Below are 23,541 nucleotides of genomic sequence, written 5' to 3' on the forward strand. Positions count from 1 at the left end.
CGGAAATACTTACCAGTATACTACAAAGTTTAAACCATAAACCCTAGGGCTTTAATCGAAAAGGGGAATGGGGTCAGAGAGCACGAGGAAGAAGGCGATGTTAATGCCTCGAGGAAGAGCACGGTGGCTCACATTTGTCGACCAAAGGCTGCAGGTACCTGGCGCTCCATTTTCTTTCTCCATGAGTGATCTGAGAGCTCGGCCTTGTTTTGGGTCTTGTCTTGGCAATCAAAATGCTAGCAGGCAATGGACGGAAGAATCGTCCCTTTGGAGACGCTAGATCCTTCGTCGTTTGCTGTTTCTTGGTGGAAGCGATACGAGGTAAGATCTTTCCAGGTCTCGAGCGAGCGAGCAAAACCTCCGTGTGTGTGTTTTCTAGCGGCGTGTCCATTCAATCTCACCGCGCTCGACTTTACTCGAGTCGCCTCCGCTTGTAGCGATCGATCCGAGAACTTTGCAAGGATCCCAAGTTGCTGCAAGAGAATTGACGCTCTGGTCGGGATCGCCGCTGCACAGCACGCAAACTCGAGCGGAGATCTCTGCCTGTCCAAGCCGGCGGCGAGCCTGTGCTTGAGCTCGCTGGTGGCAGCACTGGATTCCAATGGCGTGCATCCACAGGCCTCGCGAGCTTGCGGAGTTCCAATGAGTCTGAGAGGCCAGTGCCAGTGCAAAGCCGCGGCGCGCGTTCGCGACATTGTTGGAGCTCCCGGATTTGAAGGGGTGGTGGCGAGTTGCGAGTCTTTTGGCGGTGGAGAGATGAATAGCTCTCGGTGTTCCAGATGTTCCGCCGCTGCTACGAGGCTCGCCGCCTCCATCGCCGCTCCAAATCCGCCCAGAAGTTGTCAAGAGGCCGTGTTTGTGGCGCTGGCGAGCTTCGAGGATTTTAAGTCGGCCATGCACAAGGCTTCGTGCTTGTTCCAGCTCCAGCCTCCAAAAAAACTCACTGGTAAGTTTCTTTCTCCTAGAAGTTGATGGATCATTTTTTTCTTGTTTCGAAGGTCCTAATCCAAAGTTCACAAGTTCATCTTTTTCTTTCCAAGTTCTGGCTCAAGTTCTTGTACTAATAACCTCTTGTTACTTCTCTTGCAGAGTGCCCACTCAAGCTCACGCCTTGGCAGCTCCAAAACGTAGCAAACGTTTGTAGCAGCAGCGAAAGTCCAGAATCCTCCTGCTGCTCGGTTTCACTCCTTTTCCTCCGGATCGCGGCCTCGAAACTGGGTAAAACTTCTGGCGATTTCGTCATCCCCCAGAGGCTGGCAAGAGCTTGCATCGACGATCTCGGGCCCCGGATAGCCTCGTCCAGGCAGAGAGTTTGCTCCATCTCCTCGGACACCATCGCAAACTCGGCGAGGAGGGGGTGTAACAACATCGTGAGCTTGCACGATCTCGAGCACAGGCTTACGGAGCGAGACTTTTCCGTCTCGCGTGTTACGGAGACCTGTGATCGCTCTTCGTGCCTCGAGTGCCGACGAGCAGCCTTGGATGCCGCGTACGCTGCTGCCTGGCCTTATGTCGACGCCACCACCTTGCAGCACTGCATGGACTTGACGTTTCTCATGCTGGCCAGCAACGCATCCGCGATCAGAGCAACGCAAATCGGTGGCTGCTTGTACGCTCTGCCTGGTGAGTCTAATCGAGCGAGAAAGATCTTTGAAAAAAATCCTCTTTTCCTCGTTTTTTTGTTTTCTTGTTCGTCATTCTAACGCTGTGAAGTTTGTTTCTGTCTTCCTTGACAGTGTTTACTCCAGAAGACGATGTTGCTGTGACCGCCGTGTCTTCTTCTTCTCCTGCATTGCCTCCAGCTCGTCCAGAAGACGATGTCTCGATGTCGTTGCTCCCAGATCCAATCAACAAGTTGGCACATCAATCTCCATCGCCGGTCACGATCGTGTTGGCGATTGGGATTGGGATCACGGGTGCTACAGTGGCAATTCTCTTGGTGTTGGTGCTCCTGCTGCAACGTAAGAGAGAGGAGAGCGTGCCTCTGTGGAGCAAAGATAGCGCTCTCGACGTCTGGCAAGGATCAGGTAACAAGAGTTGGAAAAATCTCTTCCTCTCTCTTTTGGTTTTGCTCCGGTTGAAACTTTGTCTCTTTTATGGCTACAAACAAACATGTCCTTGCTTGCTGCAGAGGCTCTCCGCGCGCTGCGAAGGTTTAAATACTCGGAGATAGAAAAGGCGACAAACCATTTCCATAGTTTAATCGGCCAGGGGCGCGGTGCTGCCAGCGCTGTCTACCGAGCAAAGTTTAAAGATGGCCTGGTCGCCGCAGTGAAGAGATTCCATGCGGCACCTCAGCCGCAGAGCGAGGAGGAGTTTAAAAACGAGGCACATTTTCTGGGCCGACTCTACCACCGCCATCTCGTCAGCCTTCGAGGATTCTGCATGAGAAAGAACGAAAGGTTTGGTTTTTTCTTGGTGTTGTCTTACGTTACGTTTACTTCTCCTTAATGCAGGTTTCTCGTCTACGACTTCATGGAGAATGGTAGCCTCAAGGAGCGTTTGCATTTGCACCACCGTGGTACCTCAACTCAAAAAAAAAATCTCTTTGCAAAAAACGAGAACTGTTGTTTTGCAGGGAGAAGCAATGGCACGCTTTCATGGCAGAGACGGCTTCAGATCGCCATCGAAGTTGCAACTGGGATGGTAAGTTGTCAAATTTTGTTAGTTTTAGACTTCTGGAATAAGAAGAGGTTTTTCTTTCCCTGTGGAGTATAAACTCATCACTGCTGCGTGGGCTCTATCGCTAGGAATATGTACACTGCTACTGCGAGCCTCCACTGTGCCACGGGAATCTCAAGTCGAGCAACATATTGCTGGACGAGAACTTCGTGGCCAAGGTAAGCAAAGACGGTCACACTGTGTTTTTGTTTTTGGTCTTCTTCATATCTACGTCATCTTCACGGCGTGTTCCTTGTTTGTTTGTCCAGGTCGGGGACTTTCGTCTTCCAGCGGCTGCCCCTTTTGGTTGTACGCCAGGTCTGTCGAGTCTATCCTTTTCTGTTTCTTTTTCTCTCGCTTTTCTTCTTTGTTTCCTTGTGTGTTCTTCGTAGTACTACTCTTGAGAAGCTTAAAAATGTGATTTTTGGTTGAGCAGACAGTGGCTACGTTGATCCCGAGTTCTCCCACACGGGCGTTCTCACGGAGAAGAGCGACGTTTACAGTTTTGGCGTTCTTCTCCTGGAGCTCGTCTCGTCCAGGCCCGTCACCACCGCCGGCGACAAGCACATCCTCGACTGGGCTCACGAGTTTTACAACTTCTCCGACGCTCGCCTGGTGGAGATGGTGGACTCCACTCTGCGGGACCAGATCGATCCCGACGAGCTCAAGAAGATCATCACAGTGTCGAGGCTTTGCTCGCAGAGCGAGGCAGCATCTAGGCCCAGCATGAAACAAGTCGTCAATCTCCTCCTGGACAACGCCATCGCGATCTTCCCGCCGCTATCCTTCTCCCCGACGATCAAAGACGACGATGGCGATGGCGATGGCGATGGAAAGCAGCACAGGAGAGTAAATTCGGACGATTCGCTCTCGATCCACTCGGCCACGGGGATTCCATCGTTTAGCACCGCGACTAGCCATGCCAAAAACCTCTTCCTCTTCTCCACAAGTCCTCACGCACCGTCCTTCTCGTCATACTCCACGTACTCGCCCAGCTATTCGTTAAGATTCTCATAACTATAACACCAAAACTAAAAGGGGGGTTTTAAAAGTAAAAAGGATTCCAGGATATTCTCATGCGGGGATATTCCTATCTGGCAGTATAACGACGTCTGGGTATATTCAAATAGCATGGCGATAGGCCACTGACCAGAGATGCCGTCCACGTGGTTGAATCGGGTGCTCTTTGCGGATATTCTTACGTATTAAAACGAAAAAGCGTTGTGCTGACATTGACGCATGGGGTTGAGCGTCCCAGCTGGCAGACACGTTGCCCTAAGTCGATGACGTGGAATTAGATGAAGTGGGGGACGTGGCATTTTTGTTTTGCATTTTTTAGGGAGCCAGGCATCCTGCCAAAGAGGGAGAGAGTGTAGCAGTCGCCGCTCGCTCGCTCGCTCGCTCGCGCTCGCCCTATTTCTCCCCGCGAATCTCCAATCCTCTCTTCTCGCAGCGCCAGCGCCAGCGCCATCGCGGTGATGCGATGCGATTCTTCTTGTGCTTGAGCGCTCCCCGCTGCTTGCCAAGGCGATTGACAGGAGAATCTCGTGTTCTTGCCCACCTAATCAATGGGATTCCTCGCTGATCCAGTGCCCGGGCTGGGATTGGAACCAGTAGGGTAGAAAAGCGGCGAGCAGCGGCGAAATTTCTTGGCATTGGAGGAGGCTACTGTGGCATGCGGATCAGGCGAGCGGCGGGAGCAGCAGGAGCAGCGGAATTTCTTGCGGCGATTGGTGGCGCGGATCGTCATGGCGAGGTTCATACCGACATCGATTAGTTCGCTGCTGCTACTGCATTTCAAATCGCCATGTGAGTGTTTCCAACCCTCTCTTCTTTGGTAGCGCTGCCAGATTGAGGAGCATGCAGCGGCTCACCGAAAATTTCCTCCTCCATAGTCACCGCCAGCATCATCCATGCTTCTCTTCTTATGCCGCCACTTCTTCGTTGCCAGATTCTTCACGCCCCTTAGATTTGTGGATAGATTGCAATCTCTGGATGCAGCAGCCCGGATCATGGATCACACCTTGGCCGTTTCTTAGGCATCGAATGAGCAAGCATGTCGATTGGTTGGTAACACTTCCGCTCTAGCATTTCAATCAACTCACGCACATCTCACATATTTATCTATCACTACTTCTACTACTCACACAATTTTGCAAGCTTTGATTCTTTGATTTTTCTCTCTCCCACACACTTGGATAGAGGACTAATCTTTTCCTTGGCTTTGTTTTTTTCTTGGCAGTTCCTCAGCAGCATCTGGAAGCATCGTGCAGTTCATGCTTTAGCAGTTGTCATCACGGAGGTCCTTCGTTACATGGTGGAGATGGCTCGTGGGAATGGCTGGAACATCTCATCTCCGGTCCCTGCCAGCAGCACATACTCGCGCTCGCGCTCAGCATCATCATCATCATCTCCTACTCACTCATCCTGGTATGGCAAAGGGTGCGCTTCTATGGATCCGTTTACAGGCCCATCAAGCTCCACCACTCGGGTCTCAATGGCGTCCACATCGAAGTCTCGCAGACCAAGCGCATCGGCCTGCTCTTCAAGCTCACGGCTTTCAGCTGCTGCTACATGCTGCTGCTCAACGTTCTAGCATTCGTTTGTGGGATCTGGAAGGCCTGGAGCGGATGGACAGAGCTCTTGCTGCTGATGTGCATCGCCTCGGCCGTACAAGCAATTGCCTGGGTGGTGATCTCGTTGGCCACGGATTCGGTGAGGAAGACTGGGGCTCCAAAGTTTCCGGGATTGCTCAGGGTGTGGTGGCTCCTCTCCTTCAGCTTGTGCCTCTATCGGCTGTCCATGGATATCATCATCGCCAGGCGCACAGGCTCCATGTCCTTTCAAGGCTGGCTGGAAGTTTGCTCGTTTCCGGCATGCGTTTGGCTCGGGCTTGCTGCACTCATTGGAAAGTCCGGGGTAGTCCATGTTGTGGAAGAGATTCACCAGCCTTTTCTCAACACTAATGGCACCGGCGGAAGAGAGGGAGTTGTTCATGGCTGCGAGTTCGTCACTCCATACAGCAAGGCCGGGGTTCTCAGCTTGATGACATTCTCGTGGCTGAATCCGCTGCTCGCTGTGGGAGCTCGCAAGCATTTGGACCTCAAAGACATTCCTTTGCTGGCACACCAGGATCGGGCCGAGGTGTCTTACATGAAGCTGAAACACAACTGGGACAAGCTCAAAGCGGAGAACTCGTCGAGGCCACCGTATCTCTTCATGGCGATTGCAAAGTCGTTCTGGAGGGAGTCGGCTTGGAACGCCTTGTTCGCGCTGTTCAACGTCCTGGCTTCGTACGTTGGTCCATACTCGATCAACGACTTCGTGGAATATCTCGGTGGGAGGAGAAGGTTTGCCAGAGAAGGAGTTTTCTTGGCGCTGCTATTCTTTGGTTCCAAGCTTGTGGAGAGCCTGACACAGCGGCAGTGGTATATGGGGATCGACATTCTTGGCTTGCATGTCCGCTCGGCATTGACAGCCTTCGTCTATCACAAGGGGCTGAGGCTTTCGAACTCTTCTCGGCAGGGTCATACCAGCGGAGAGATTATCAACTACATGGCAGTGGACGTTCAACGAGTGGGCGACTTCTCGTGGTACTTGCAAGATACTTGGGTACTTCCGCTGCAAATACTTCTGGCGATGGCGATTCTTATCAGAAGCGTCGGTTGGGCTGCCTGTGCGACTTTAGTGGCTACATTCATCTCGATCCTGGGAAATATACCGCTAGTCAAAATGCAGGAGGATTACCAGGACAAACTCATGACTGCGAAGGATGAGAGGATGAAATCGACGTCCGAGTGTTTGAGGAGTATGCGGATACTTAAGCTCCAGGCCTGGGAAAACAGATACTGTAAGAAGGTGGAAAAGCTCCGGGAGGAGGAGTACGGATGGCTCCGAAAGGCTCTTTACACTCAGGCAGCTGTGACGTTTATTTTCTGGGGAGCGCCGATTTTTGTCTCAGTCGTCACTTTCGGGACCTGCGTCCTGATGGGGATTCCACTCACTGCTGGACGGGTTCTCTCGGCTTTAGCTACGTTCCGAGTATTACAGGAGCCTCTTCGCAATATACCGGATCTCCTGTCTACTATTGCTCAAACCAGAGTATCACTGGACAGGCTCTGGATTTTTCTTCAGGAGGAGGAGCTCCAGGAGGATGCAAGCATACGGTTGCCCTGTGATGACCGCACGGAAAATGCAGTCGAGATTGAAGATGCTTCTTTCAGCTGGGATGAAAGCGTGGCGTGTCCTACTTTGAAGAACATCAACTTGCGCGTGAAGAAGGGTATGAGAGTCGCAATTTGTGGCGTTGTTGGTTCGGGGAAGTCGAGCCTTCTCTCTTGCATCCTCGGTGAAATACCAAAATTGTCGGGAACAGTAAGTTGTTGGGTTTGTGCGTTTAAAAAGCTGGACCGTATCTGATCTTACTTGTTTTCTCAGGTAAAGGTGGTGGATTCGACTGCCTACGTTGCACAATCTGCTTGGATTCAGTCAGGGAAGATTAAAGACAACATCCTGTTCGGGAAAAAGATGGACAGGATGCGGTACGAAAATGTGTTGCAAGTTTGCGCACTCAAGAAGGATCTGGAGCTTTTTGCGTATGGAGACCTCACCGAAATTGGTGAACGAGGAATCAACTTGAGTGGAGGCCAAAAACAAAGGATCCAGCTCGCCAGAGCATTATACCATGATGCTGAGCTCTACCTGTTGGATGATCCATTTAGTGCTGTCGACGCACACACGGGAACAGAGTTGTTTAAGGCTAGTGCTCTGACTTTTATCTCCTCTTTCCGACTAATTGGTTGTTTATTGTCACAGAAATGCATTCTTGGGGATCTTGCCACAAAGACCGTGTTCTTCGTCACTCATCAAGTGGAGTTCCTTCCTGCAGCGGATCTAATTTTGGTACGTCATCCCATGCGTAGCGTTTTTTTTTTTTTTTTTTTTCCTCTCTCTCTCTCTCTCTTGAACAATTGTATATTGGTCACCTGCTGTCAGGTGATGAGGAATGGCGAAATAATACAGGCCGGTAAATACGACGAGCTTTTGCAAGCCGGTGCAGATTTTAATGCGCTGGTGGATGCTCATATCGAAGCCATCGAAGCCATGGATATAAACGAGTATTTGGTTGGATACGAGGACGACTTCGAGGACAAAGTTGAAGTGGATAGAGCTGGCGGGAAACTCAACAAGGTGGGCAGCAAGAATGCGGATAGAGCTGGCGGGAAGCTCAACAAGATGGGCAGCAAGAAGGATAAGTCTCGGAAAGCTCAGCTCGTACAGGAGGAAGAACGAGAACGCGGAAGTGTCAACCTTCACGTCTACTGGTCCTACCTCACTGCAGCATACGGTGGTGCGTTGATACCAGTGATCCTGTTTGCACAGTCTATGTTCCAGTTCCTGCAAATTGCCAGCAACTGGTGGATGGCTTGGGCAAGTCCGACAACACACGGAAGATCTCCTCGAGTCGGCAACTTACTCATGATCCTGGTCTACACGGCGCTGGCTTTCGGGAGTGCTATCTTTGTCTTCGTCCGAGCAATGCTTGTCTCCGTTTTTGGTCTTGTGACCGCACAAAAGCTATTCGTGAGCATGCTCTCCTGCATCTTTCGGGCTCCAATGTCTTTCTTTGATTCCACTCCAGCGGGGAGAATCCTCAACAGAGTAAGTTTTTATATATTTTTCTATTCTTTTCCTCGGTTAACTCTTTGATTCTCTTGTTTCTCGACAGGCTTCAACTGATCAAAGCGTTGTTGATCTTGATATACCTTTTAGACTTGGAGGTTTTGCTTCAACAACGATCCAGTTGTTTGGAATTGTCGGCGTGATGACGAAAGTTACCTGGCAAGTTATCATACTGTTCTTAACAGTCGTTGCTATTTGCGTCTGGATGCAGGTATGTTCGCTGATTTTTTTTTCCTTGATTTTCTGTCAACGGATCATTGTCTTCTTTGTTGCAGCAATATTATATGGCGTCTGCAAGGGAGTTGTCCAGACTGGTTGGCATTTCGAAGTCACCTATCATACATCACTATAGCGAATCAATTTATGGAGTTGCTACTATCCGAGGTTTTGGACAGGAAGAGCGGTTTAAGAAAACAAACATGGATTTGTACGACTCGTATGGCCGACCTTACTTCAACAGCTTTGCTGCAATCGAATGGTTGTGCTTACGGATGGAAATTCTTTCTACGTGTGTTTTTGCATTTTCTATGGCGCTGCTTGTGAGTTTCCCTGTAGGAGTGGTCGATGCAAGTGAGTAAAACGTGTTTTTATTCTTTAGTTTCTTGCTCTTGTCTTGATGGATTGTTTTTATATTTTCTCAGGCATTGCTGGCTTGGCGGTGACTTACGGACTCACATTAAATGCAAGGCAGTCAAGGTGGGTGTTGAGCTTGTGCAAACTAGAAAACAAGATTATCTCCGTGGAGCGGATCCAACAATACACTCGTATACCGAGTGAGGCACCGCTGGTTCGAGACAACTGTCGTCCACCAAAGGACTGGCCTTCGGAAGGAACGGTGGACATAGAAAACTTGCAGGTATGGATTACCCGTAATGTTTGTCTCTTACAACTCTCTTTTCTTTCCTTACAATTTTGTCAGGTGCGGTATAGCTCACGTACTCCAATTGTTTTGCATGGAGTCACCTGTACATTTCCCGGAGGAAAGAAGGTTGGAGTCGTGGGCCGGACTGGCAGTGGAAAGTCTACTCTTATTCAGGCACTCTTCCGGATGGTCGAGCCAATTGGTGGTAGGATAATTATCGATGGCATCGACATATGCAGGATTGGGCTCCATGACTTGAGGTCTCGCTTGAGTATCATCCCGCAGGATCCCACATTGTTCGAAGGGACCGTTCGCGCCAACCTTGATCCCCTTGAAGAGCACTCGGACACTGAAATCTGGGAGGTAAGCCAGCACCATCTTTTTGTCCCTTTTATCTAATAGTTCTTCCAGGCCCTAGACAAGTGTCAGCTCGGGGATTTGCTTCGTTCAAGAGAGGATAAGCTTGACTCGCCAGGTATGTGTGGCTTCTTGCACGACTCATGTTCTAAACGTGCAGCTTTTCTAAACTTGCAGTGACGGAAAATGGCGAGAATTGGAGTGTTGGACAGAGGCAGCTGTTTTGCTTGGGACGAGCTCTGTTGAGGCGTACACGCATTTTGGTCCTGGACGAAGCCACGGCGTCCGTCGACACAGCAACGGACGGCGTCGTCCAGCGCACAATCCGTGCGGAGTTTCTGAATTGCACGGTCATCACTGTTGCTCACAGGATTCCTACGGTGATTGACAGCGATCTCGTACTGGTGCTGAGCGATGGTTAGTAATCACACCACCCTCTTCCTTTCTTTCTTTTCATAGTTTTGTGGGATGGTAATGGTTCTTCCTCGCAGGAAAAGTAGCTGAGTTTGACACTCCGATCAAGCTGCTGGAGGAGAAGTCCTCCATGTTTCTAAGACTAGTGACGGAGTACTCGATGAGATCAAGCAGCGTTTCAGACTTGACGCTTATAGGGTCGCACACATGAAGAGTTTTGTCTTCCATCAGGCAGCAGCAGCAGCAGCAGCAGCGAGAATCTTGAAAGAGTTCCAATCAGACCGGGGAGGAAACGTTCACACAAAAGTTTTGCGTCCATCCTGGCCGAGGTAAAATGCTCTACAGAGATTTTTTGTAAGCCTTGGAACCATGTATCGAAAATTTTCCAGGTAGAGAAGAGAAGGAACTTGCGGTCATGTTGTCTAAAACAAGAAAAGAAAAATAACTACGTTATATTGTTCTATGTACAAATTTGTTCTTTTTGTTTGGTTCCAAACTGCTCAAATGTTTGATAAGAAATTCTGTTGTGATGATAAGAACGTTTGATCAAGAGGATGTTTTTATAGTGATGATAAGAATGTTTTATCAAGAGAATATAGGCTAATAATCCCCTCGAGCTCGCTCCCTTGAAGCGCTCGTCAAAGACTCTTTGTACAATCGCAAGTAATATACGTATCTTGCAATCTTACACCAACCAATATCAACCGTCACGATTACTGCCACGTCTGTGCCAAGACTCGGCCTCGCTATGTGTGATCTTTAAAGGCCGAAGCAAAAGTTTTCCTGGAATGTGCCACCGCAGCACCGCGCAATGGACAGCAAACCCAGAGGCTTTGGCACCCGAGTGATTCCGCTTGGAGAGATCGAGGTCCTCGAGGCCGAGCACCTGGAGAAGATCTGGGAGACGAGCGATGGAAGAGCTCTCTTTTACAAGCCTGTCCAGGTACCAGATGGGTTTCATGCGCTTGGCTGTCATGCAAGACGAACAGAGGTACCTGATAGCTTGCTGCTGTTAGTGCGAGGCAGCGGCGTCACCGCCGGTGCCTCCAAACCAGCTCCTCTCGCTCCACCCGTCGACTACTCACTCGTCTGGAAGAGCCCAGTTAGAAGCGAGAATGAGACGGCCATGGCTTTCTGGTTACCTCTGCCTCCCGCTGGTTACAAGGCACTCGGCTTCGTCGCCAGCGTCGCCAAGCCTGGTGTGGACGAGGTTGCCTGCGTTCGAGAGGATCTCACCAGCGATGCCACTATCTCCAACTCCATCTGGGCCTCTTCGTCCTCTTCCGTGTCCAGTTCTTCCTCTTCTGTTTTCACCGGATTGTTCCAGTCCCTGTGGAGTAGACTTCTAATGAGCAGTAGGAGCGTCGCCGACAACAACACCGTGGAAAGCTTCTACGTCTGGCAAACACGGCCGCGTGAGGTGGGAGTCACGGCCAAGGGGCTGAGTACCGGCACCTTCTACTGTTCCTCGTTCTCTTCATCCCCTCTGCCTTCCATAGCCACGCTCCAAAACGTGAGCTTCGATCTGCCTTCCTCCATGCCTAGCTTGCAGCAGCTCGATGCTCTCGTCAAGCGCTACGCCCCGATAATGTTCCTGCATCCGGACGAAGACTTCTTCCCTTGCTCCGTCGAGTGGTTCTTCCAAAACGGAGCTCTGCTCTACAGCAAACAGAACCCGTCCGCTCCGGTACAAATCACTGCGAACGGTGCGAATCTGCCGGGTGGCGAGACCAACGACGGGAGCTACTGGCTCGACTTGCCACGCGATGCTGCAGCTGCCGAAAAAGTGAGAAGAGGAAATCTAGAGAACGCAATCACGTACCTGCACGTCAAGCCTGTATTTGGCGGAACGTTCACCGACATGCAGTTCTGGTTCTACTATCCTTTCAACGGCCCGGCAACTCTCAAAGTCGGGCTCATCAGCGTCAAGCTCGGGAAAATCGGGGAGCACGTCTCTGACTGGGAGCACCTGACCCTTCGCGTGGACAACTTCACCGGGAATTTGTCCAGCGTCTATCTCGGACACCACAGCTCCGGCACCTGGTATCAGCCTTCCGACTTGGAGTTTGATAGCACCACCACCTATAGGCCGTTTGTGTACGCGTCCAAGCACGGCCATGCCCTTTATGCTCATCCGGGAGACAACCTCCAAGGCGACGAAGAACGCGGGCTCGGGATACGCAACGATACAAAGCGGAGCAGCTTCACCTGGGACGTTAGTAAACACCAGCTGATATCTGCAGCTTACTTGGGTGTAGAGGAGCCACCTTGGCTCCAGTTCATGCGTGAATGGGGCCCCAAGATCCAGTATAACTCCAGGACCGAGCTGGAAAAGGTGTTCAAATTCCTTCCCAAAAAGATAAGGAGGTCCATCGAAGATATCTTTAACAGGTTTCCGAACGAACTGTCTGGCGAAGAAGGTCCCACTGGACCGAAGCAAAAAAACTTCTGGACGGGAGACGAAAGATGAATGAGGCAACCTGTTGTTGCAAGCAAAGAAAAATTACATACGGGCGAAGTTCTGGTTGCGTAGGAACACTAACCTGATCGACGCCAAGCTGTGTGGCCTGTAATCTGGTACAAGTTTGTTCATTTCTCTTCCTCGTCCGAAACAGTTGTGTCAAAAACTGGTTCCGGCTGAGTTTGTGCGTATGCAGGAGCAATAAACTTGGGATCTTTTGCAGCAAGTTCGGCATACTTCAATATTGCTTCCCGAGGATCCTCCTCCATCCAGTTCTCCGTCATTGCTCCACCCTCCTGCAGTTCATACGAGTTTTAGAAACAGTGATTTGGCATAAAAGAGATGCTTACCTTCAGTAAGTATTGAGTGAGCAAGCTTCCCTTTGTCGCACCCACACGACCACCATGACCAGGACCATTGATGGGTAAGTCCGGTCTCCGGGATTTCAGAGGATCATTTCGAGCCTTTTCTCGTTGACGCTTGCGGCTTGGTTCGTCTCTGAACATAGGCAGAGCATGCGGATTTCTAACCACTGGTGGAGCTTCAAAGTCGTCCACGGATTTTTTTCGTGGAGCCCGCCCAACACAAACCAGCGCTCCTCTCTTGCTCAAAACCGGGTCGTACAACACGTGAGTATTGCCTTCTCTTTTGTCGCCCGTAGTGGCAAATATCTGATGGTTTCATTTCGTTAGCAAGAGGAAATGAACATCTAAATGCCAGAGTCAGTACCTGATTCAATCGCGGATGCCAAGTACAGCAAACAACACTTCCTGACGAGGATATCCCGGTTTTCCGAACAATCTCAAGTTGCCTTTTGTCAAAGAAGTAAAGCTGTCCACCGGCATTTCCTCCCTTCTCAACAGAAGTACCAGTTAGAATTAGGTGCTCATCTGGACTGAAGGCCAAATTCGTTTGTGCGTAAAAACAAGGAAGCCCTGAAAACACCTTCAGAGGTTCTCGAGCTTTCCGGATGTCCCAAACCTGGAGCAAGGTGTCAGCGGAAGAAACATAAAACGAAAAATACGAAAACTAGCTTTTAGAGTAGCGTCGGTGCTCCTGGAAACCATTGTGTAACCATCAACAGAAAACCGGATCGCAGTTACGTCGTCACCCGCGGCATGGGCCTTACTCAGATAAATATCCGGACGGCTGCCCCATCCTGGTTTGATAGACCAGATCTAGGAAAAGAAAAAAGGCTTGTCAGACGAGAAAACAAGACATAATCCTTACCTGGATGGATCCATCTGCCAATCCCCCCGCGATCGTTTTTCCTTCTAAACCCCATGCGCAAGCCGTAACAGAAACACGACCTGGTCTTGCAAGTTTAGGCTTGATGACCTGCAAAACTGGGAAGTTAGAAGACAATTAAAGATTGTCTAGAACCACTTACCTGTTTCTGAGATTTCAAGTTGGTCACGTCCCATATTCGTAATGATCCATCTTCCGACGATGTTAATATCGTGTTCTTCTCCGACGGATGCCACTCACCACCCGTCAAACCAGAAATATGCCCGCTAGTGTGCTTCAAGTCCCGTATGTACATATCCCCTTTGATGAATTCGCCTAATGACAGACCGTCTCTGTCAAATATCTGTCCCAGGATGCGTGTAAGTAGCTTCAAAACAGACAAATGAACCACATACAAACTCACCTTGGCTCTTGCAGACCCTGTCACAGCAAGAAAACGATCCGCCGAGGGACTCCAGCTAATTGCTCGCATCTGATGTCCTTCAAACGGCTCAATCCGCCTGAACGACTGCAGACGGGAATCCATGCCTTGGAAATCATACATCCGGATCGAGTAGTCGTAGCTCCCTGTCAAAACTCTGGACCCAGAGGGATCAATGGCCAAAGCGGCAACAACCTGGAACTCACAAGCATTAGAATGAAGGTCAACAAAAAAAAAAAAAAAAAAAAAAAACGAAACCAATATGAGTTCGAACGAACCTTTGTGTGTCCCCCGAGAATAATCTCATTGCTTAGAGGAACATGATATTCGTCGTCGTCCTCTTCTTCTTCTTCGTCACTATCACTGCCAGCTCCATCGTTTGGTCGAGGAGGACCGACCAACGCAGGCTCGGTATCATCTTTCTCATCACTTAGAGCAACCGTAGACGGTCTAGGAGGTCCAATCAATTCTTCTGCTGCTGCCTCTTCCTCCTCTGGTCTCGGCGGCCCAACCATAGAGCCATCTTCTCGAGTGCTCAAACTTTGCTCGCTTGGACGCTCCAAGTTATGGTTAGCTTCCGCTACTTTCTTCAAACGCTCGCTAAGATTTTTGTTAAGCTGGGACTCGTCTTCGCTGCTCGATCGCTTTGTGAGCGTGTGGACAGCCTCTACAGATGCTATCGACTTCTCTTGCCTTCCAAAAGACAAGGGAAAGTGGCCTCTCAGCTGGTCTGCCTCGTAAAACTCCTCCTAGAAGAAAATCGCGTGAACAAGCGCTGCATCGGTATTGCCCGGAAATCTAAGAACTTACCATGGTATTCGCAGAAGGAGTAGCAGCAGCACGCCCTATATTGCGAGTTGTGAGAAGAGAAAAATCAGTAGGTTCTTACCATTGGACCGATGCTGAGCTTTGGCGATGGCGCGCATCTGAGCCTGGAGCGCATCGATTAGCGAGGATTCGCAGGAGAATCGACAGAACTTACCATCTCTCGCGCGTCATCTTCGTCGGAGGACATTCTTCCCTTGTCCCACAAAACCCTAAACGAGAAAAGGGAGGAAAATATTTCTAGGGTTCTTGGCCGATTTGCGGCCATGTCGTGGTGCACGATTGAATCCGACCCAGGTGAGAATCTCTTGCTACTCAGCTGATGCGATTGAGATCCTTGCCTCGCAGGCGTTTTCACGGAGCTCATCCAGCAAATGCAAGTCAAGGGCGTCCAGGTAACCTGTTCGCACTGGATGATCGCGATTTCTATCGAAACCTCTTTTGCAGGTGGAGGAGCTCTACAGCTTGGATTTGGAAGCGCTCTCGTTGCTCCGGTGAGTGAGAGCTGTTTTAAGCAGGAGAAGAAGAAGAAAATAAAAGGAGTTCTAAGGATGGTTTTTCCAGGCCTGTCTATGGACTAATCTTTCTCTTCAAATGGAGGCCTGGAGAGAAAGATACTCGGCCCACTGTGAAGGACAACAAATCGATTTTTTTCGCGAGCCAGGTGAAGTGAAGCTCGATGTTCTACTAGTTCTTTCGCTAACTTGGAAAGTTTCACGCAACACAGGTTATAAACAACGCTTGCGCTACTCAAGCAATACTTTCGATCCTGATGAACAGAGTGGAGATCGACATTGGTCCCGAGCTTTCGATGATGCGAGAGTTCGCCAAGGATTTCCCTCCGGAGCTCAAGGGCCTGACCATCAACAACAGCGAGGCCATTCGCACTGCTCACAACAGCTTTGCGAGGCCGGAGCCTTTTGTTCCCGACGAGCAAAAGTTTGCGGACAAAGACGACGACGTCTATCACTTCATCAGCTATCTCCCGGTGGACGGTGTTTTGTACGAGCTGGACGGACTCAAGGAAGGGCCGATCAGTCTGGGCGAGTGTGGCAGTGGAGACGCTGATAGCATGGAGTGGCTCAAGATGGTCCAGCCAGTGATCCAAGAGAGGATCGAGAAGTACTCCAAGAGCGAGATCCGCTTCAACCTCATGGCCGTGATCAAGAACAGGAAGGATCTCTACAACCAGCAGCTGGCGGAGCTCGACAGGCGGAAAAACGAGATAAGTGGCGACGACGGCATGGACGTCGACTCCAAGAGCGGCAGCGGCAACGAGGAGCTGGCACAGATCGACGCGGAGATCGCTCGACTGACCGAGAAGATCACTCAAGAGGATGAAAAGTTCAAGAAGTGGAAGACTGAGAACATCCGGAGGAAGCACAACTACATCCCCTTCCTCTTCAACTTCCTCAAGATCCTGGCAGAGAAGAAGCAGCTCAAGCCGCTGATTGAAAAGGCCAGGCAGAAGACATAGACAAGAAAAGCTCGAAACCTCAGACGACGAACGCTGGTAACAAATTTTTCTCTTTTCTAACTCTCAGTAGAAGACGTTTCCCAGTGCCTCTCCCAGGATCTCGTCGATGCTCCCCTTGACATCGACGTAGTCCTCGTCGTCCAGCAGCGCCACGAGCGACGCATCATCCTCGTCAAAGATTTGCTGCTGCTGCTCAAAGAGATTGGGAGGAGCTTCATTGGCAGGAGGAGGAGGAGGAGGGAGCTTCTCGTCGACCGTCGTGTTCTTGCTCTTGCTCGAGCTCTTGGTCCTCGAGCTCCCGTCGTTATACTTCGGAATCTTGTTCTCGTGGTCGGGCTTCCAGGAGTAGTAGTGGAAAGTCTCGGATTTTCCTTTGGGCTCGTTCTGGTCGACTTTGACCACCACCTGGGCTCCGCAAAGCACCGCGAGCTCGTAAGCCTTCTTATACAGCCCGCCGTTGCGCTTCCGGAACGTTTGCTTGCGCGTCGTCTGGTTCTTGATGAACGCGATCTGGATCTTTTGCTTGCCCTGTTTGAGCTTGAATTTCTGCTAAGACGATCGATCGATAGATCAATGGGAAGAACACATCCAAGAAGAAAGAGGGAACAAGAGAGAGAATAAGAGAGCGATGTTCTCGCTTGGAATTAAACTCACTTTATCAGGTTTGTCGGCTTTGTCGGCCATTCTTTAAAGTTGTCGGCGCCTCCAAAAGTAAAAAGTTGGGTTTGTCGGCCTTTTTAGGGACAAGATGTTTAGGGCGGGGATTAACCAAATCTGGAAGAAATTAAGATTAAGCTGTATGGTCGTCCGGGGAATCGAACCTCCGCCCAGTCCCGCGCGATGGGGCGGACCACTAATGCCAGTGGCACTAGCTCCGGCCGGAGGCGCGGGCGATCCGAGGAGGAAGAAGCTGGCGCTAGCGGCGCTGGCGGCGACTGGGATCATCCGGCGGCGGCGCTCCATCGCCAGCAATCCATGCTCGTGGATGGTAAGCGCCACAGCTTGTCCGTGCCGATTTGCAAGGATTTCGGGCGGGGACGGTGCTCCAGGCCCGTGCACGACTGTCGCTATGCTCATCCTCCTCCCACCGTGGCCGTGGAAGGGTATGCTCTCTCTCGAAATCTCTGGGTGTGGCTCTCAAATCCCTAGTTGCGAGGGTTTTCTCTCAGCGATCAGGTGACCATTTGCTACGACTCTCTTCGAGACAGATGCGCTCGTGGGATTTCGTGCCGCTACTTCCATCCGCCGCATCACATTCGCGTGTAAGATCACGATCTTTGTCCTCTCTCTCTCTTGCATTTGAGACGCCTAGCCTACGATCTCCTTGTTCTTCATCAGTGCCACACAAGAAGCCGTCGGCATTGATCCATCGCCGCTGGGGCTCGAGGTACGTGATGGATTTCTCGAAACATCGTCCATAAGCGCTAACGATTGATTCCTCTTCGAATTCTCCCAGCTGCGAGCATCCAATTTGCTGCTTGGCCCTTCCCCGACATCTCTTATCACGATCTCGAGGCCTTCGATCGAGGTACTTCCTTCTTTCCTCCATGGTTTCTTTATATTCCTTTCTCCATGGTTTCCTCCATCATGGTTTATCGAAACTTTGGCATTTCTTTGTCAGGTTTGTAGGGACTTTGTTCGTGGGCGATGCAAGCGTGAATCGGACGAATGTCGTTTCGCTCATCACGTCCCAGCAGCCGGAGATGGCGATTATGCTATAGTGTGTGTCCGTCTTTTGGTTCCTCCAGCGATCACTCAAACCCGCTCGTTCTTACAGGTCTGCCAGGATTTTATGCGCGGAAGATGCGAACGAGAGACTTGCCGCTACTTCCATCCCCTGGATCATCTAAGATCTCGTGTGAAAGATGTAAGTACAGACTTCCGTACAGATTATCTTTGTTCATCCGTAGTTTTTTTTGTTCTTTCTTGCTAGATTGGAGGTGCTCCTGCTGCCGTGTCAAATCCTCCTCGATACGATTTACCAGGTGTCTACTGTTCTTATCCAGGATACGAGAACCAGGTAAAGTCGTACTCTACGTGATTAGCTTTTGCAAACTCTTACTGTCAGGCGAAGCGAATGAGGCTGGATGAAGCGCTTCTCGACCGGCACCACAAGAGCTCAAACCTTGTAAGAAGACTGTTCTTAATTGTTTTCGGGAAGTTTTTCACGAATTTTTTCCAGCTTATGGAAGCCGCTGGCCAATCTCTCCCTGTGTTTAGGCCGTGCTCACCTCCACGGAATGGTACAATGACCGAGCTCCTTCTTGCCATCACCCGTGAGTGAGAATGTTTTACAGATCAAGACAGGCTCCCGGCGTGCCGAGATTTCTTGCGTAACAAATGTGCCAGAAGCTCGTCCTGTCGATTCGTCCACCCAGCTCCCTACACGCAGGTACTCAACTTTGGAGCAAGAGTGCGTACCAGAGTACTGATTTGTGGAACTCGCAGGTGGTCGACGGCTATGTAACTCTGTGCCGTGATTCTCTCCGAGGCAAATGTTTAAGGGAAGCATGCCGCTTCCACCATCCGACGCAATCGACTTTCCAGCAACGCGATAACTTCGAGAGTTCCAACACGGATAACTTCTATGGGAGCCGAGCGGCAGTAGTAGCAGCTCCGGACTCGTTTGGGGGCCTCTCTCCAAACGAGGACGATGACAATCCAGGCGATCAAGGTACTCCGGGTCACCACAGGCTACAACAGTCTCCCGCTCCTCCTCTTGATCATCTTACTCCTCCTCCTCCTCCACCTCTTCCTTCACCTCACCTCCTCCAACAGCTTCTCCATCTTCTAGTCCTGCAATAGAGAGAAGCAATTTGCCAGAGGCAATGTCATGGCATATATATAATCTTTCTCTCGAATCGTGCCACAGTTGGAGATGACTAGAGCTGCCGGACTGCTCCTGCTCGCTTCCTTTCGGTCAGATGCAAAAAATGCCACTGACTCTACCGCGCTGCGCTAGGTACCCTCCTCCTTTTTGTAGCTACTAGAACCTCTTCAATTCTAAGATATTCCAGCAGATACTGTAAGTTTGCAAGGTCATCTCTTTACGAAGCTCAACCTCACGCAAGCAGAGACGATGTTGTTGTATATGCGGCGAGCCAGGAGCTTGGCCATGAAAGATGTTTCACTCTGTTCTTGAGAAGGTCGAGTCCTCCATCCGAATTGCCGTGTCTATAGCATGAGCACAACAATTATAGTCCCCGCTCCAAAATAGGTGCCTTGAAACAACTTGATAAACAGACTAGAAAATACCTGCATTGATCTAGGGACCCCTTATTTTTGCTTCTTGTCCTTAAAAGAACAATATTGGCTATTTGTGTCATGGATTCTTCTACATCCAAGGATTCCGAGGGCAAGGAAAACATTTATGTATTGCTGCTAATAGGGCTGTTGCTTGTAGTGTTTCTCCCACTAACTATCCTGGCTTTTGTGGCGGATACCAATCGTCACGAACCATGGTGCGACTTCAAGGACATCAAGGTTTTACACGTGGAGCTCCCATCAAACTCAACTCCGAGGTTTGTCTCGGATGTAGAGCTCCAGTTTACCTGCTCGAATCTCAAGCATCGCAAGCACGAAGGTCTGCTGGACGTGGAGTTTGATGCAATGGACGTAAGTTTGAGCTACCGTGGTGTCGAGCTCGCCAAGTTTTCATTCCCCATGTTTGTGCTTCCGAAGAGCAGGAGTGTTTCTGTGACACGGAGGCTTTTGGTGAACGAGACGAGCCTTCCCGTGGTTAAGTTGGAGCTGTTTGAAGCGGATGTCGCATCGGGCAAAGTCCCACTCTCGGCAGCTATTCATGCTAGTGCTCAGTGGGTTCACAGATTCGGCCGGGGTAGCGTGGATTACTTGCAGGCTGATCTTACCTGTGACTTGGGCATGCTTCTTCCACAGAAGGGTGGAACCAAAGCGCAAGATATTGTGTTTGATGGTCAGCAGCTGTGCCCTGTTTACTTGTCCTGTCCCTATTGTGGTTTCAAAGAGAGGGATGGTGTAGTTCAGGCCCCAGGCCAGGAAGGTGGAAGCGCCAAAAGCCTTGAGGGCATCGGTATGGAAGCCTTTGCCAGTCGATGAGATCGCCAAGCTACACACTAAGTTTTATTATTCATATACAATCTAGTTAGATTTTTATAATTTCTATCAAACTAATATATAACGACAGAAAATTCTTGATGCTAGTAAAAACTACATGGCATATGTGCACGATCTACCATATCAACTTGGCATTGATCCATCAACTGACCACCTTGTGTGGATTTAATCGCCACAATCGTTGTGGTTTGGTAGATCTCCTTGGTTGCTCGTGACGCTGAATCCAAGAGGAGACAGTCTTGATTTTCTTTTTGGTAACAGTTTGACTGACTTCTTCAGCATATCTTCTTTAAAGACACACAAAAAATATGACTTACCAACGACAAGGAAAATCAAGCATACCTCATTCCACAATACCATTTGAGTTTTGCCTTGCAAAGCAGACCATGTTCAGAAACTCCGTAATCTCCATATTAAATCCCTCAAGTCTCACCTTGAGTAATCAACAGAGCATAAAAGCAATCCTGTGTCAGCTGTGTCCAATGCATCCTGTCACTTACAAGAAAGGGCTCCACCATCCACAGACTGAAGGAGGAGATGACCCTCCGCAACTTGAGCGTTGCATCCACTGAAGAAATATGTGGAAGCTATCGGCGTTCTTGTCCTGCTTCTTCACAGAGTTTGTGGACTACAGCTTCACGGCCAAGGTCGACGCTGTTTCGTCCAGGAGCATGAAATGGAAGGAAGTGTTGCAGCAGTTCTGGCCAAAATTTCCACGACAAAGTCGCGGTCACGGCCAAAGTTCCGACTCAACAGGTAGACATGCTCGCCAGAGGATGACTCAAGTATACATGATCAAGAGACATGCCCCTAGTTTACTGCTTGACCCAAGAGTGAAATGAATCACAATGCAAAAACTGCAAGCCTTCATTTGCAGGACAGAGAACCAGGTAAAGTCGTACTCTACGTGATTAGCTTTTGTATGTCCTCAAACTTTTGCTGTCAGGCAAAGCCAATGAGGCTGGATGAAACGCACCACAAGAACTCAAACCTTGTAAGAAGACTGTTTTTAATTGTAATCGTTTCGATGTTTGGAAGGCTGGGAGACATCCAAGATGCAAAGAGGTTTTTCGATTCGATGCCCCCCTTTTCGTTTTAGAGAAGTTTTTGACGAATTTTTCCAGCTTATGGAAGCCGCTGGCCAATCTCTCCCTGTGTTTAGACCGTCATCACCTGTGAGTGAGAATGTTTTACAGATGGCTCCCGGCGTGCCGTGATTCTCTCCGAGGCAAATGTTTAAGAGAAGCATGCCGCTTCCACCATCCGACACAATCGGCTTTCCAGAAACGCGATGACTTCGAGAGCTCCAACACGGATAACTTCTATGGGAGCCGAGCGGCAGTAGTAGCAGCTCCGGACTCGTTTGGAAGCCTCCCTCCAATGAGAATCCAGGCGATCAAGGTACTCCAAATCACCACAGGCTACAACACTCTCCCGCTCCTCCTCTTGATTATCTTCCTCCTCCTCCTCCTCCTCCTTCACCAACACCTTCTCCATCTTCTAGTCCTGCAGTAGAGAAGCAATTTGGCAGAGGCAATGTCATGGCATATATATAATCTTGCTCTCGTATCGTGCCACAGTTGGAGCACCTCTTCAATTTAAGACATTCTAGCAGATTCTGTAAGTTTGTAAGGTCATCTTTTTACGAAGCTGAGATTCTTTTGATGCAACATCACGCAAGCAGAAACTAGACATCGATGTCGTATAGCCAGGAGCTTGGCCATGAAAGATTTTTCACTCTGTGGTCCTGCAGCTGCCGCTCAGCTGGAGCGAACCCCATAAGAATTGCAAACCATGCATGAGCAACTAAAAAAAAGGAGAATGCTGAAGGGCTCACTCACATGACCCGCCATCCGGAAGAGGTTCGACAGGAAACGCTGCCACAACCACGCGTCTAGCACGGCAATGTAGACGTTCTCCAAGTGTGTAAGGTAAGAGCATACAGTAATAAGAGGAGCAAGCCTGCATTGTTACTCTTGGGTCAAGCAGTAAACATAGATAAGCTCGATTAATAAATATAACTTTGGCATCTTTAACTCCACCCTCTTCAACCTTGGGGCTGCAGGCTTGAGAGAAGCCGTGGATGCGACGCTCGAGTTCCGGAGGGTCATCTCCTCCTTCAGGTAGAGTTGCTTCCAGTCTGTGGAGCTCCGTTCGATACGTACCTAGTTTCAAGTGGAGGAGTACTCTAGGTGAGTTGTAGAGTTTAATTTGTTGCTGTAGAACCTGGAGGAAAGGAATCTATATGTACGGTATAAAGCTCTAGACTGGTGTTCCTTTTCTGCTTGATGAAATCCTCTATAACACATTAGCACTTGGATTCAGGTTTGATCCAGGTTTGAGACTTGCTTGACTTTATGTTTTGTTATTTTTCATCATCCATCTTTTGTATTCTATCTATGTGCAAGACTTGGCCATTCTTTTCAAGCATGCAGCGGCAATCCTGATTCCAGGGATATTTTATGATATATTTATAGATTATTCCACGGGGATTCATTATTGAGACTCATGATATGACACATTTTTCAATGGTATTTAGAGATTGATCTTCATGGGATCTTGAGTGCATGAAGTTGTGAGATTCTTTTGCAACACTACTTCTACACACTCTGTCCTGAGGGATTGTAACTCTGTCTGCTCGTGTTACGAAGAAAGAAAGCCAGGTGCGGAAAACAACGCTACCAATGAAGGTATGCCTGAATTTTCTTTGTCGTTGGTAAGTCATATTTTTGTGTGTCTTTAAAGAAGATATGCTGAAGAAGTCAGTCAGACTGTTACCAAAAAGAAAATCAAGACTGTCTCCTCTTGGATTCAGCGTCACGAGCAACCAAGGAGATCTACCAAACCACAACGATTGTGGCAATTAAATCCAAGGGCTGGAAAGTCAGCTGATGGATCAATGCCAAGTTGATGGATAATACTCCAAGTGGCCGGAATAACATGTTCTGCCACAAAGGACTCAAGTTCGTTTCAGTTTACAAAGCATCAGATCGAGCTGAGGACACTGAAGACATTCTACATGTGCCATGTATTTTATC

The 23,541-nt window shown here is 49.6% G+C and overlaps 7 protein-coding genes and 1 long non-coding RNA gene across 11 annotated transcripts; 6 read left to right on the plus strand and 2 right to left on the minus strand.

Moving 5' to 3' along the window:
- Positions 1–27: 27 nt before the first annotated feature.
- Positions 28–3,764, plus strand: LOC9632949 (probable receptor-like protein kinase At1g49730). Its single transcript, XM_024675528.1, has 10 exons — positions 28–321; positions 380–946; positions 1,090–1,623; positions 1,737–2,027; positions 2,132–2,402; positions 2,457–2,521; positions 2,579–2,646; positions 2,751–2,840; positions 2,931–2,979; positions 3,098–3,764. Exons 1-10 carry the CDS (start codon positions 234–236, stop codon positions 3,676–3,678), a joined length of 2,604 nt encoding a protein of 867 aa, XP_024531296.1. The 5' UTR covers positions 28–233; the 3' UTR covers positions 3,679–3,764.
- A 247-nt stretch (positions 3,765–4,011) lies between these two features.
- LOC9632950 (ABC transporter C family member 5) lies at positions 4,012–10,443 on the plus strand. The gene is made up of 13 exons (XM_024675749.1): positions 4,012–4,470; positions 4,904–7,035; positions 7,099–7,419; positions 7,477–7,563; positions 7,657–8,322; positions 8,390–8,554; positions 8,619–8,913; positions 8,985–9,199; positions 9,263–9,568; positions 9,617–9,680; positions 9,740–9,979; positions 10,054–10,305; positions 10,366–10,443. The coding sequence occupies exons 1-12, from the start codon at positions 4,410–4,412 to the stop codon at positions 10,185–10,187; spliced, it is 4,686 nt and encodes a 1,561-aa protein (XP_024531517.1). The 5' UTR covers positions 4,012–4,409; the 3' UTR covers positions 10,188–10,305; positions 10,366–10,443.
- A 90-nt stretch (positions 10,444–10,533) lies between these two features.
- On the minus strand, positions 10,534–15,207 carry LOC9632952 (WD repeat-containing protein 70). 2 transcript variants are annotated; one of them, XR_002992473.1, is made up of 14 exons: positions 15,089–15,207; positions 14,996–15,038; positions 14,917–14,951; positions 14,385–14,855; positions 14,089–14,301; positions 13,828–14,028; positions 13,668–13,775; positions 13,472–13,615; positions 13,167–13,418; positions 12,788–13,108; positions 11,799–12,733; positions 11,119–11,751; positions 10,972–11,065; positions 10,534–10,911 (listed from the first exon to the last, which is right to left on the minus strand). XR_002992473.1 is itself a non-coding variant. In XM_024675750.1 (12 exons), the coding sequence occupies exons 1-11, from the start codon at positions 15,197–15,199 to the stop codon at positions 12,566–12,568; spliced, it is 2,067 nt and encodes a 688-aa protein (XP_024531518.1). In that variant the 5' UTR covers positions 15,200–15,207; the 3' UTR covers positions 12,280–12,456; positions 12,520–12,565. The 2 variants fall into 2 exon arrangements, 1 of the variants encoding a protein (XP_024531518.1); XM_024675750.1 differs by lacking the exons at positions 10,534–10,911; positions 10,972–11,065; positions 11,119–11,751 and having other exon boundaries at positions 12,280–12,456; positions 12,520–12,733.
- On the plus strand, positions 10,756–12,663 carry LOC9632951 (putative vacuolar protein sorting-associated protein TDA6). The gene has a single exon (XM_024675751.1). It carries the CDS (start codon positions 10,788–10,790, stop codon positions 12,444–12,446), a length of 1,659 nt encoding a protein of 552 aa, XP_024531519.1. The 5' UTR covers positions 10,756–10,787; the 3' UTR covers positions 12,447–12,663.
- Positions 12,700–13,481, plus strand: LOC112346542. Its single transcript, XR_002992474.1, has 2 exons — positions 12,700–13,066; positions 13,130–13,481. It is a non-coding gene; the product is annotated as an uncharacterized LOC112346542 (long non-coding RNA).
- On the plus strand, positions 15,143–16,932 carry LOC9633462 (ubiquitin carboxyl-terminal hydrolase 2). The gene is made up of 5 exons (XM_002970634.2): positions 15,143–15,228; positions 15,280–15,326; positions 15,379–15,425; positions 15,496–15,595; positions 15,659–16,932. The coding sequence occupies exons 1-5, from the start codon at positions 15,198–15,200 to the stop codon at positions 16,406–16,408; spliced, it is 975 nt and encodes a 324-aa protein (XP_002970680.1). The 5' UTR covers positions 15,143–15,197; the 3' UTR covers positions 16,409–16,932.
- LOC9632953 (MADS-box protein 04g005320) lies at positions 16,472–17,092 on the minus strand. The gene is made up of 2 exons (XM_024675529.1): positions 17,063–17,092; positions 16,472–16,954 (listed from the first exon to the last, which is right to left on the minus strand). Exons 1-2 carry the CDS (start codon positions 17,090–17,092, stop codon positions 16,472–16,474), a joined length of 513 nt encoding a protein of 170 aa, XP_024531297.1.
- A 148-nt stretch (positions 17,093–17,240) lies between these two features.
- LOC9633463 (muscleblind-like protein 3) lies at positions 17,241–19,676 on the plus strand. 3 transcript variants are annotated; one of them, XR_002992449.1, is made up of 13 exons: positions 17,241–17,511; positions 17,578–17,670; positions 17,747–17,795; positions 17,865–17,936; positions 18,030–18,128; positions 18,186–18,275; positions 18,342–18,428; positions 18,477–18,536; positions 18,591–18,651; positions 18,706–18,800; positions 18,857–19,082; positions 19,281–19,370; positions 19,429–19,676. XR_002992449.1 is itself a non-coding variant. In XM_002970635.2 (12 exons), the coding sequence occupies exons 1-12, from the start codon at positions 17,249–17,251 to the stop codon at positions 19,292–19,294; spliced, it is 1,209 nt and encodes a 402-aa protein (XP_002970681.1). In that variant the 5' UTR covers positions 17,241–17,248; the 3' UTR covers positions 19,295–19,610. The 3 variants fall into 3 exon arrangements, 2 of the variants coding, with proteins under 2 accessions (XP_002970681.1, XP_024531352.1); XM_002970635.2 differs by having other exon boundaries at positions 19,281–19,610; XM_024675584.1 differs by lacking the exons at positions 19,281–19,370; positions 19,429–19,676 and having other exon boundaries at positions 18,601–18,651; positions 18,857–18,988.
- The last annotated feature ends 3,865 nt before the right edge of the window (positions 19,677–23,541 follow it).

The sequence above is a fragment of the Selaginella moellendorffii genome, unplaced genomic scaffold (assembly GCF_000143415.4).
Source record: "Selaginella moellendorffii unplaced genomic scaffold, v1.0 SELMOscaffold_15, whole genome shotgun sequence".
NCBI lineage: Eukaryota > Viridiplantae > Streptophyta > Lycopodiopsida > Selaginellales > Selaginellaceae > Selaginella > Selaginella moellendorffii.

Excerpts from the sequence above, each read along its gene's own strand:
- LOC9632949 (XM_024675528.1), top strand. The coding sequence starts at position 234 with ATGCTAGCAGGCAATGGACGGAAGAATCGTCCCTTTGGAGACGCTAGA. Across the intron at positions 2,522-2,578 it reads TTTGCATTTGCACCACCGTG|GGAGAAGCAATGGCACGCTT; the intron begins GTACCTCAACTC and ends GTTGTTTTGCAG. Across the intron at positions 2,647-2,750 it reads TCGAAGTTGCAACTGGGATG|GAATATGTACACTGCTACTG; the intron begins GTAAGTTGTCAA and ends CTCTATCGCTAG.
- LOC9633463 (XM_002970635.2), top strand. The coding sequence starts at position 17,249 with ATGGGGCGGACCACTAATGCCAGTGGCACTAGCTCCGGCCGGAGGCGC. Across the intron at positions 17,671-17,746 it reads CCGCCGCATCACATTCGCGT|TGCCACACAAGAAGCCGTCG; the intron begins GTAAGATCACGA and ends GTTCTTCATCAG. Across the intron at positions 18,429-18,476 it reads ATCCAGGATACGAGAACCAG|GCGAAGCGAATGAGGCTGGA; the intron begins GTAAAGTCGTAC and ends TCTTACTGTCAG.
- LOC9632953 (XM_024675529.1), bottom strand. The coding sequence starts at position 17,092 with ATGGCCGACAAAGCCGACAAACCTGATAAA. Across the intron at positions 16,955-17,062 it reads AAGCCGACAAACCTGATAAA|AAATTCAAGCTCAAACAGGG; the intron begins GTGAGTTTAATT and ends TCGTCTTAGCAG.
- LOC9632950 (XM_024675749.1), top strand. The coding sequence starts at position 4,410 with ATGGCGAGGTTCATACCGACATCGATTAGTTCGCTGCTGCTACTGCAT. Across the intron at positions 8,555-8,618 it reads CTATTTGCGTCTGGATGCAG|CAATATTATATGGCGTCTGC; the intron begins GTATGTTCGCTG and ends TCTTTGTTGCAG. Across the intron at positions 8,914-8,984 it reads TGTAGGAGTGGTCGATGCAA|GCATTGCTGGCTTGGCGGTG; the intron begins GTGAGTAAAACG and ends ATATTTTCTCAG.
- LOC9633462 (XM_002970634.2), top strand. The coding sequence starts at position 15,198 with ATGTCGTGGTGCACGATTGAATCCGACCCAG. Across the intron at positions 15,426-15,495 it reads GAAGCGCTCTCGTTGCTCCG|GCCTGTCTATGGACTAATCT; the intron begins GTGAGTGAGAGC and ends TGGTTTTTCCAG. Across the intron at positions 15,596-15,658 it reads CGATTTTTTTCGCGAGCCAG|GTTATAAACAACGCTTGCGC; the intron begins GTGAAGTGAAGC and ends CACGCAACACAG.
- LOC9632951 (XM_024675751.1), top strand. The coding sequence starts at position 10,788 with ATGGACAGCAAACCCAGAGGCTTTGGCACCCGAGTGATTCCGCTTGGA.
- LOC9632952 (XM_024675750.1), bottom strand. The coding sequence starts at position 15,199 with ATGGCCGCAAATCGGCCAAGAACCCTAGAAATATTTTCCTCCCTTTTC. Across the intron at positions 14,856-14,916 it reads CTCCTTCTGCGAATACCATG|GAGGAGTTTTACGAGGCAGA; the intron begins GTAAGTTCTTAG and ends ATTTTCTTCTAG. Across the intron at positions 13,109-13,166 it reads GGCATCCGCGATTGAATCAG|ATATTTGCCACTACGGGCGA; the intron begins GTACTGACTCTG and ends TGAAACCATCAG.